At 43.1% G+C, this 11,611-nt stretch overlaps 1 protein-coding gene across 3 annotated transcripts in view; it reads right to left on the reverse strand.

The window, feature by feature from the left end:
* Positions 1-385: 385 nt before the first annotated feature.
* TJP2 (tight junction protein 2) overlaps positions 386-11,611 on the reverse strand; it is a 91,048-nt gene continuing 79,822 nt past the window's right edge. For 2 of the 3 annotated variants that reach the window (XM_012641613.1, XM_012641612.1), the window contains exons 18-23: positions 8,153-8,253; positions 6,705-6,917; positions 5,454-5,564; positions 3,968-4,297; positions 2,404-2,489; positions 386-1,376 (exon numbers count right to left, since the gene is read on the reverse strand). In XM_012641613.1, coding sequence (XP_012497067.1) covers positions 1,211-1,376; positions 2,404-2,489; positions 3,968-4,297; positions 5,454-5,564; positions 6,705-6,917; positions 8,153-8,253 — 1,007 coding nt within the window. In that variant the 3' untranslated portion in view covers positions 386-1,210. The remainder of the gene's footprint in view (positions 1,377-2,403; positions 2,490-3,967; positions 4,298-5,453; positions 5,565-6,704; positions 6,918-8,152; positions 8,254-11,611) is intronic. The other variant, XM_012641615.1, reaches the window with a different exon arrangement.

Below are 11,611 nucleotides of genomic sequence, written 5' to 3' on the forward strand. Positions count from 1 at the left end.
TAATAGGAGAACTGTTCACTTATGAAGCAGTCACAGATGTATTACCCTGCAGTTACTAGTGATGATGTATGCATGGAGTTTTAACTACCTAAGAGAAACATTGGTGACAGAGTGTTAAATAGCAAAAGTAGGAAACAGAACTGCAAACTCAGCATACCCTCAAATGTCATACACACAGACATCCACGGATACGTCACTGGAGGAAATTCACCAGAGTTATCTGATGGATGGGATTAGGGGTTATTTTTATTTTCTTTTTCATACGTGTCTCCATTTTCCAATGTTCAACAATGAGCAAGTTCTCACTTTTATGATCAGTAATTGAAATAAAAGTTGCATTTAAAAATCGAAAGTAGTGTAGAAATCTACCACGAAGCAAATTATTGATTGCAATGTACTCCTTTTTATTAAATTATAAAATGGTTGTCAATACACACTTTTGGAAATGTGTTTTCCTTGAGTATCTGCTTTTGTGGAGCACTTAGTTTGAAACAAACAAAAAATCTCTATACTAACTTCTTGGACTCAAGCTACTGAGGACTTATAGCCAAACTACCAAATACAGCTATTATATATACAGTCAGAACTTACGGAAAATATTACAAAGATGGAATACCTTGAAAAGATGATACAGTGCAGGGAAAACCGTGGCTATTAAACTGGTATAAAAATTTAGTCAAAATAATGTTTTAGTCCATTATGGTGCTGCAGAAAGCTTCAAAAGAAGAAAAATTTAAGACGCTTCTCATCAAAGGCACTTAGAGAGTTGCAATAAAATACTTATTTGAATTTAGTTCGAGTCCAACAGTATTTTTTATTCCTTTTTTCACATTCTGCCTCACAGTAACACAGTCCTTGAAGGCAGCTACTGATGAGGAAAAATAGTTATTGCTTCTTAATATACATATTAAAAATATGCAAACAGAATTAATACAGATTTTGGTCCACAGAAGCGAGTAACAGTATCAGACTGTAGAGTTCCTCTTATTTCTCAGCAAAGCCACAAACTCCTGTAGCCCAGTCCCGCAAACGGAGCCTTCATTCTTAATCTGTACTGGCTGTCCCTGGCTCCCCGTGAGAACACACGAGCCCAAGTCCCACCCCATCTCCGCAGTGCATTTTAACTGGAGAAGAACCATCGTGGTGGCCTGGCGGCAGTGTCACTCTGCTGCGGCACCAGGCGGGCCCAGAAGAGTTCATTCTCAGACAACTATAATTCCGTGTCCCGGTATCGGGCAGGCTGGCCATAGTAACCGCGCTTCGAGTGTTCCGACAGCTGTTGGCGGTATTCCTCCTCCTCGGCGTCACTGCCGTAGCTTCCTCTGGTGTCCTGATAAAGTCTGGAAGGACTTTTCTGCGGCTCGGGGGGTCTGGAGCTAACAGAGTGAGGGTGTTAAACACGTCGCAGAGCGCTGTCCCCCTGGCTGCCTGTGGAGGTGTGGCTACAGGCACAGAGGGCCACCCCTGAGGCTGATCACTTACTGATCTCTGGGCCACACTCTGCCCAACCACCAGGGGCAATCCTGGCCTCGCCCAGGTTCAGAGGTGGAGGCAGGGCTAGGAGAAATAGGTCAAGGCCAAGGCCCACCCGGGTAGTGAGTGCGGAAGCCAGCCAGGCGCTCCCCTGTTGGACAGGGGGCAACTTCCCCACCCTTAAGCTCCCTGGTGACAGCCTCACCCAGCAGAGCGAGCTCTCTGCCCATTTCAGTCCATTAGACCAAGTCTTCCTTGTTGCCAGCGGCAACCTGATCGACTGTGTTACCACCATTCGATTAGTAAAGAAGAAATTGGCTTCTAGTTTTCTACTGCTGTAAAACTAGACTCCAGCTTCCAGTCAGACTGACCACAAGAAAACGTGATTTTTTTTTTTCTATTCTCGGAAACAGGAAATGATCTAGTGTAAAACCTCAACAGGAAGACACTGAGAGAATTCCTGGTGCTTGTGTAGCATTTTAAACATAAAGCATCTTACCAACACTGGTCAGTTGCTTGTCAGGGTCCCTTGAGACCCCAGTGCAGCACAAGTGGCCTGACTTTGCTAGGTGACACAAAGGAATTAAGGAGCTTGGCTAAGCCAGAAAACATAGCAGCAAAACAGGTCTAAGCCCTAGGAATTCTGCTCATGTGCTAACCAACACAATGGAACATAATAACTGCACTCCAATGTGTCAAAGAGCACCAACTGGAAATATCAATGACCACACTTTGTCAGAGTTTTAGCACACAAGCAAAATTCCCATAAATTTGTGACTCTGTAATCTTTACAATTAAATCTGACTGAAGGACTAGGGAGGAAAAAATCCTCCTGTTGTACAGAAATCTGAGTAAAGAAAATTCTTTCTTCAAGTCCAAGTCCTGGAGAAGCTCCCACCTGAGACTTACACCTGGCTGAGCAGCCCCTACCTTGTGTGCTGAGGCAGGCTGGGGTCCAGCTTGTGTGTTTTGATTGGAACGGCGTAGATATCAGGATGCTTCTGAGCAATTTCAATCTGTGGGAATTTGAAAAACAAGAAAAACAAAAATGACAAGAGAGAAAAAATGAACTACTAAACAGTTTGCTTGCTGGTTTCCTCCTGATCCTACTATTTCCCCGCATCCTACTTCCTTTCTCATCCCATTTCAAGGAGAAGAAACACAGAAGGAACTCTCCAGTTTCCATGGTGGTATCTGGTGCCTAGTGGTACATGTCAAGTAGAAAAACCATTTAAAAGGAATGAAACTCTTTTCCATTTTTTATTTTTTGAGGGACAGGGTCTTGCTGTGTCACCCAGGCTGGAGTGCAGTGGCACAATCATAGGTCACTATAATTTCCAATTCCTGGGCTCAAGGGATCTTCCTGCCTTGGCCTCACTAGTACCTGGGACTACAGGTATGCAACACCATGCCTGACTAATTTTTCTATTTTTTGTAGAGATGGGGTCTTGCTATGTTGCCCAGGCTAGTCTCAAACTCCTGGCCTCAAGTGATCCTCCCATCTTGGCCTCCCAAAGTGCTGGGATTACAGGCATGAGCCACTGTGCTCAGCCCATGGAATGCAACTCTTATACATGCTACGACCTGGATGAACCCTGGGGACATTCATGCTAAGTGAAATGAGCCAGCACAAAAAGACAAATACCGTATGATTTCACTTATATGAGGTTCCTAAGCTGTCAAATTCATAGTGACAGAAAGTAGAAGGGTGGTTTCCAGGGGCTAAGGGGGAAGGGAGAATGGGAAGTTAGTATTTCCTGGGCACAGAGTTTCACTTGGGGAGGATGAGAAAGTTCTGGAGGTGGACAGTGGTTACAGCTGTACAACAATGTGAATGCACTTAATGTCACTGAACTGGACACTTAAAAATGGTTGAAATGGTAAATTTTATGTTACGTATATTTTACCACAATAAAAAAAATAAGAAAAATGCTCAGAAGCGCTGCTATTGCTGATAGGCTTGAATGAAAAAAACTCCCATATCTACTGCTCAGAATATATTCCCAGGATCTTTGGTTAAATTCTTCTTTGACACTTGAAAGGTTATATGTGCCCATGGTACAAAAACAGCTCAAAAAGTACAATCTATAGGCTTTTCAATTTTAGTGCCCAAAGTTTGCTTGGTTTCTGTGGCAAATCTGGGAGGCAATGAAGACTGAGTTCTCAAATAAACATCGCTGACATCCTAACTAAAATAACTTCTGAGAGGCACTGGTTCTCTCCTCCCACTTCCCCATTCCAGAACCCAAAACAAAGTTCTGATGTATGAGGAGCAGAATCTCATTCACCTCTGTGGTTAGACTTTCTTGACTGGAATACAAAAAGGGACACTCTTGAGAGCTGGCAACTGAAAAGCACCACACAGCACGCACCCCTGGCACCGTGCGTGTGAACATCCCTGTCATGTCTGTGGCAGAGGGAAAAGGGCTGTGCACTGTCGTACTGAAATCGAACTTATCTAAAACTCACTGGTTACACAGTTTAAAACACTTACCCTTGCATTCTGTGCTTCTTGGAGCTCCTGCATTCTCTGTAATCTGGCCTTGTGATCCATCTTCTCAAATATTTTGACTTTGCCCAGGACTGATTTGGGAGCGTTATCCGGCTCCTCACTGCTCTCTCCCACCTCCTCACCCTCTGGGGGAGGGACGGGAGTGGAGGGTTTCAGTATAGACCGCCCAAAGGCAGGTTTCGCTGCAACAGGAGGAGGATAACCTTTGGTAGATGCCCCAGGAATTTCACCCCCAGCAACGGCAGAAGGGTTGGACTTGTAATCGTAGGATTTGGAGACATCATAGGATTCTTCTCTGTTCTGGGTTTTGGCCTGCAGAAAGCAGTAACATGTTTTCACCTTGGGTTTTTAGTTGATTTTCAAATCTATATTAGTCATTTAATACACTCCATTTCCTGATCAGTTTCCAAAGGTGGTCAAAAAATACCGTGCCGACAAGGAATCCAATACAGCAAGGCAAACGGCTGCTGGCGGGGAGGTCGGAGCCCTACCTCTCTTCCTACCTACGGAAGAGTATCAGGAAACCAAGGTGCGGGGAAACTGCTGGGAGGACTGCTATTGCTACAGGTAGATGAGACCTTGGATAATTTTGTAGTAGAGGAGATTAGAATCTTGGAGAAGACCTCAGAACAAGTCAGGGTTAGGGACTGGAAGAATGGGCTTCTGAGCCCATGCTGCACTGAGGGTGCATATCCCAGCCCAGAGGTGAAGAGGTGACACCCGTGTCCAGCCAGAAGAGAACGAGACCGAGTGGGGATCAAGGAGGGCAGTGAGTGCATTAAGCTATCAGCCATTTCTCCCCCACACCTTGATTCTCACTCTGCTTGCAAATTTTGACTGATATATTTTATGAGGTCACTATTTTACTTATTTGTGACAGCTCGAATAATCAATTATTGCTTTCTTCTCATCTAAACTATTGAGTTAAATAGAAATCTTATTGGAGCATAAGGAAAAGCCTACAGCCATAGCTTTGATTCTGATTGGAGGTGAAGAATCATGTGATATAAGCCTGTTTCTTTATATTGATCCTGTTCTAGATAACGATTTATTAAACAAGTAAATCAAGCTGCTCTCTCAATAAAAAACATTATAAACAGTGGGATTTTCTGGTGCATCTAAATCAGACTGTGGGCATAAAACTTTAATTGGACAGAAAAACAGATTCTGAGATTGGTGATTCTGGGCATGCAGCATTCGTCATCTTTTCCTCTTTCTACAAAAAAAGTAAATAAACTCAACTCTAACAGTCCTAAAATCATACACTCTCCTAATACTGTCTTTCCTTCCTATCTTTTTGCCCTTCCCCGATTCTGGGGATCACCCAACAGGCTAAAAGACGGGCTCTAATGGGGAACACTGTAAATTCAACACCATCTCATTGTGTGTGCTCCTCCCTGGCTATTTTGGGGACTCCAGAGGCATCTGCTTCCTCTTCCTTCCCATCCTGGGCTCCCCAGCCACGTACCTTGGGCGGCTCTGGCTTGAATGCTGGGGGCGGGCTATTGTCCCTAAGTTGATCACTGCTAGCAGCCCTCTTCACGTGAGCTCGTGGCTCTGGGCTAGGTTTCCTTATGCTCTACAAGACACAAAGGTTCATTCACAACCAGAACATCCAAGCAGAGAGAAGAGAGCACTCGTCTGTTTTGCTGGAGTTCTGTGAACTTATTTAAGTTTGGATGTCGAGGTCATGACCCAGGGCTCTTTACAGAACAGGCAGATACCAAGCATACGCCATTAGCAGTTTAAGACATATTTTTAAAAACTGGCTGCATCCAATATAGTAGTTTCTTCCCTCAAAATACAATTTTTTAAAGACTCTCCTAAAGTCTAAAATCCCGTGCGTCACTAATAACTGTTAACATCTCTAAGCACTAGCTCATCTGTGTCTGTAGATATTTGGGAGTTAATTTATTCTTTACAATTTGTCTAGCAGCATATACTAATTTTTTGCTGTGGTTGTGGCATGTTTTTCTCCTCCTTCAACTTATTTTTTTGGTACTTCTATTTCATTAAAAAAAAAAATCATTTACTGGAATGAGCTAAATTGCTAAAGAGAAATCCATAGCCATAATAATCCAAATAAATGGATAATCTCATCTACAAAGATCATTGTTCCAGTGTTCTCTGAGGTACAACGAATAATTGCCCTGGTCCTAACTTAGCGCCTGCGGATGTGATTTCTAGGATCCCATAAGCTGTGTAAGCATGGGCCAGTGGATGCCTAGTACATGTGATCAGATGAATATTTAATCATGAACTCAATTAAAAATTGAAATACAAGAGAGAAGGAAACTGATGGGGAAACATTCAGGAGCTCTGGCAAGATTAGAAAGGTTAAAGGTGGGGTGGGGAAGAAAAGCAAGGACACCTAAGAGTACAGAGAGAGATCTAATCAAAGGTTACAAGTAATACAACAATATTGCATTGCAAAGGAATGTTCCGTTGTAATTTGGACACTGGCACATAAAGCCACCCTGTTTACCCATCATCACGCCTGAAGGCACGGGTGCGAGGAGTGCTGGCCACTCAACCTCTTCTGAAGTTCACTCTCCTGCCCTCCTATGCCCTGGACCACAGCCGCGATCGTGCAGGCGTGGACTCAGAGTGAGAGACTCCCTGGAAGTCATCCGCTCCGACCCGCAGGAACGCCTTCCACCTCACCCTGAACAAACCGCCATCCGCAGGAGCCTCCTGCCCGTGGCCTGCCTCGCCTCACCTCCTCATGCTGCACCGGCTCTGAGGAGCGGGTGATGGACGACACCAACGGCTCCTCGGCCGGCTCATCCAGCTCATTGTCAGTGTAGGCGCCTCCCTCGCCGTCCGTGTCCTCAAAGTCACTGATGAGGCGGCTGTCGCAACTCAGATAGTCCGCGCCCATGGCGGTTAAGTAGGACATGCGGTCTTCGGGGTCATCGTCCATCCCTTCCATCTAGAGGAATTTGTTGCGGAGGGTCAGTGGGGTCTGACAAGGCTCCTGGGCGTGGGACTCAAGAAAATTCCCAACGGCGCAGCCGAGTGACCGAAACCTGGACGTGCTAGCCAGGGAGGCACCTTTTTTTTCCCCTGAGATCATCTGGTTTTGGTCCAATGTCGATAGTATGTTAATTTTTGTGCAGGAACTCAAATTAGCCACCCGCCAGCCTATCCTCGCTACCATCCATCCTACAGGCAGCCACTGGCCCACACGTCCTCTGACCGTCAGGCTTTTTTTCTTCCAGAACTGAGCTCCTCTCCAGCCTGTTCTCCTGAGCTCCTCTCCAGCCTGTTCTCCTGGTCCCTCCCGCCTATTAATAAATGCACGGTGCCTTGTGCTGCACAATCTCCACTCCTTATGAGATTCTCACATCCTCGAGGGCAGAAGCTATGCCCTGTTCAACTTGTCCTCCCTCGGGGAGCTAGCATGGAAACTTCCAGACGGTAAGCACTCAGCAGATGCCAGATACCTTGACTAAACATCCAGTTCTCAAAAACCAAGGCTCAGTTCTGCAACAAAATTGTCACCATAAAATCTCACAAACTACCTCAATTCAGCTGGAGCACAGGATACTAGCACCAAAAGCTCCTCAGAATGAAAGAGACCACAGGTTATATAATCTCTCTCCTTCCTTCCTGCAGCACAGCCATGTGTAAACTATCTCCACAGGCAAGAAGCGATCCAATTTTAGAGGCCTAGACAAGCTCCCCAATGCTCACATTTCACCTATTCAACTCCTAGAACTATGGCACACTCTCTACCAACCTTTTTTCTAAGCAAATAATTCCAACTCCGTTAGCATTTCTTCTTTCTATTAATTTTTCGCTGTATTCTCCACGATCCTCGGCCTCCCCTCTCATCTGCACTCTAAGTTTCCCGTGTCCTTAGCAAGCTGTGGAGCTCAGCGTGAGGTCTTGTAAGCTCTGATTAGCGTACTTGGAACACAACACTAGTTACTACGTTAAAAGTAAAAGGGAAGTGAATGTATGCATGCCTCACATTCTGCTTTTCTTTGAAAAGTCCCTTCATGTTTCTTACTTGGTCAGAGAATTTATTACATTTCAAACTTGATGAACATAACATGTCAGAATCACTTCAAATGGGCACGGTTTCACTACATTCACTGCCCTCTTAAGAAAAGGTTCAGAACACGAACTCTCACCTCATAGCCGCGTATCTATGCCACATACCTTTCCTTCAGAGACCCAAACTGCTTCTCCTTGCTGGTGCTGAATGGTGTCCTTCAAGCTGCCAAACCAGCTATCGTTGGCTGAATTTAGGTTGATTGTAGCTACAGAAATGTAAACAAAAATGCGTGCATCAGTTTCCAGAACTATGCTCATTAAGGACGTTATGTAACATAATTTATACTCATTTCTGTCATATTTGAATTACAACTTTGATAAATGCAAGAAAAAGTATGCACAGATTTGAGCACTAAATCCCTTTCGTTGAATACAATTAAAACTATTAACCATCTAGCTGTCTGAGTTTATATTACAGATGGATGTTATAAAGCTAAAAAATGGATTAATTTTTAGAATATTTTCAGAAAAGCTAACTTAAAAAAATGTTTTTAAAAAGTACACGAGCAAAGATACATCTAAAACAAACATAAAAATGCCACACTTGCATAGACATGTATATTATAAACAAGAGAAACATAACACTTAAATGTACATTTGTCCCTCAGTATCTGTGGGGGATTGGTTCCAGGAGCCCCTTGGATACCAAAATCCATGGATGCTCAAGTCCCTAATATAAATGGTGTAGAGTGTTTGTTTGCACATAAACTACACACGTCCTCCTGTATACTTTAAATCATCTCTAGATTACTTATAACAGCTAATACAACGTAAATGCTATGTAAACAGTTGTTACACTGTTTAGGGAATAATGACAAGATAAAGAGTCTGTGGCATGTTCAGTCCAGACAAAATCATCCATTTTTTTCCCCCAAATATTTTTGATCCATGGTTGGTTGAATCCACAGATATAGAACCCACAGATGTAGACAGCCAACTGTATATATCATTTTGATAAACTTAAACATTTTGAAATACGCATGCAGATTAACCAAACTCCACCAGTGTGTATTCAAGGAATGTAAATTTTCGATTCAGAACAAAATATATCTTACGTATTAGCACTCACTATGGGTCGACCAGGTACTTTCCAAGTGCCTTACATGGATTAGTTCACTCTATGCTTACACAAACCTTGAGAGGTAAGCATTACTATCATGCCCATCTTACAGATGAGAAACCGAGGCACAGTAGTGAAAGTAACTAGCCTGAGGCCTCACACCAACCAAGCAGAAAAGCCTGATGCAAACTCAGAAGTTCGCTTTCAGAGCCTATGGCCTTAGCCACCACACCACTTGGCCCATCTAAAAGCACAAATTTAGAGTACAGATATGAAATACTAACAAAGTACAACACATGTAATCATTCTTCAGCAGTACGTATTTATGGACCTAAAGGAGATAAGCTAGACAAGCAAATTAGTCCAGAATAATAAATTAAATTGCACCTAAAATTACCAGACTACAGCAAGTTAGGATTTCTTTTAAACTACATTGTTAGTTTAATTAGTTTTATTAGAGGGCACAGCATTATGTATTATCACTTCTAAAGCCAAAAAGAACCATTAAGCAAATTTTGTGAGCAACTATGCTTCAAGTTTTCTTCCTGATTACATACAGCTTTCTTCCACTTAAGAAGTTCTGACAATGACCTTGGAAAAATCCTGAATGGGCTTACAATTTCCTTGGTTATTAATTATTTAAAGCATTCGAATAAACTGATCCATTGGACAATCCAAGGAAAATTAACCTTGATTCCATGGACTTCTGTATTCTTATCATGGTACCTTGCAAAGATTATTGTGCTCATAGCTAAAATATGATGCCATAGTAGTTAAAAACAGAAATGAGATTTAGTAGCCAGAGACTAAGTGAGCGATTTGCACTAAATACATACGTAATGTTAAGCAGCCTTTTACAGCTTTATGCTGGAGTCATCTTAAGTACAGTCTGTATCACAAACCTAAAGTTAAAAGGGCCATTTATGAAAGGCAGAAAATATGTTTGTGTCCCCTCATAAAAGGAAGAAAGTCACAAGACCTCTTACTAAGTTCGCAAAGTATATGAACAAAAAATAAGAGCTTCATAGTAGCTAAATTCGTAAGGTGCATATAAAGGTAACACCCAACTCACGCACTTGACCTCTTTTTAACAGGTAGGTGCACAGACGTGGTAGCGCCCTCCCTCGACTCTGGATCAAGTACTTTTAGCTCATTAGGCTTTTCATGTTCTTTGCCTTCGACCAATAGTATTTAACTACTTATTGCTCCCCAACCTCTGGGCTAGGCCTATTCCCCTTGGATAAGTGTAATACATCTCTCAAGCACAAGAACATGAAATCCTGAAAGGATGCTCACTCAGCCACTGCCTTGGCTGGGAGTACTGGCGTTCCAAGGGCACCCATGCCCAGGCCTGGCACGTGTGTGGTCAATGCCACTTCCCCCTCCCCAGCCAAGGAGGCTGGGGAGCACCCAGAGCAACAGCCAGAAATGACTTGTGAGACTGGAGGGGTTGGGAGAGGGAAAAACGGGCAATGACTGCCAAGGGGTATGGAGTTTCTTTGGGGTATGGGGTTTCTTTGGGGGATGGTAAAAAATGTTCTAAAACTGATTGTGATAACAGCTGCACAACTCTGGAGATACTAAATCCCACTGAATTGTATACTTTAAATGAGTAAATTATATAATATGTAAATTAAATCTCAGTAAAGCTATTCATGGGGCTCGGTCAACACTGCAGTGTTAGACCCCCTCTAAATGGGTGAGCCGCAGCCAAGGTACCCAGCATGTTCCCTCTGCTTCCTGTGGCCAACCACACTGCCTACATTCCCTTGAGAAACCAAGAATTACCTACTGCAGTTTGGGTACAAGATCTACCTTTCCCCTCAAGCTTTCTCAAAGACTACAGAATGACACAGCAAATGTTCTTAAAACATGTCATGCTGAAAGATAACAAAACAAGTATAAAGTAGCATCACTAATAATAATCAGTAGCACTTGTTCAGCACCTCCAAAGTCCCAGCAGGGACTTTAGTGAAAGCCTGAAAGCTGGTAAAGGGCTAGAGTATCTCACGGTGCTTTAAAATCCCACAATTTAACACAAAGCGTGGCCCCATTTGCATCTCTAAATCCATAATTCTACTTCAGTGGTCTTCAAACCATGAGCTGAGTGCTTTGAAGATTCCAAGAAAACATGTAATACAAACTTCATTTTTATAAAGAAATGATTTTTGTTATATACACATGCAAATGTATTTTATAGTAAATTCTTTAAAACTGTGGTAGTAGGGGGAATCAAACCTAACATTTAAACTTATTTTGACAAGTCAACTTGCTTTGGGGCAAACCTCAGACTAAAGTTTTTCTTGTTTAACCAAGGAGTACTTCAAGATTGTAAGGAGAACCATTTTAATATCATGATAATTAAATACTCATCTGTGGCCGGGCGCGGTGGCTCACTCCTGTAATCCTAGCTCTCTAGGAGGCCGAGGCGGGCGGATTGTTTGAGCTCAGGAGTTCGAAACCAGCCTGAGCAAGAGCGAGACCCCGTCTCTACTAAAATTAGA

The sequence above is a fragment of the Propithecus coquereli genome, unplaced genomic scaffold (genome assembly GCF_000956105.1).
Source record: "Propithecus coquereli isolate 6110/MARCELLA unplaced genomic scaffold, Pcoq_1.0 Scaffold166, whole genome shotgun sequence".
In the NCBI taxonomy this organism is placed as follows: domain Eukaryota; kingdom Metazoa; phylum Chordata; class Mammalia; order Primates; family Indriidae; genus Propithecus; species Propithecus coquereli.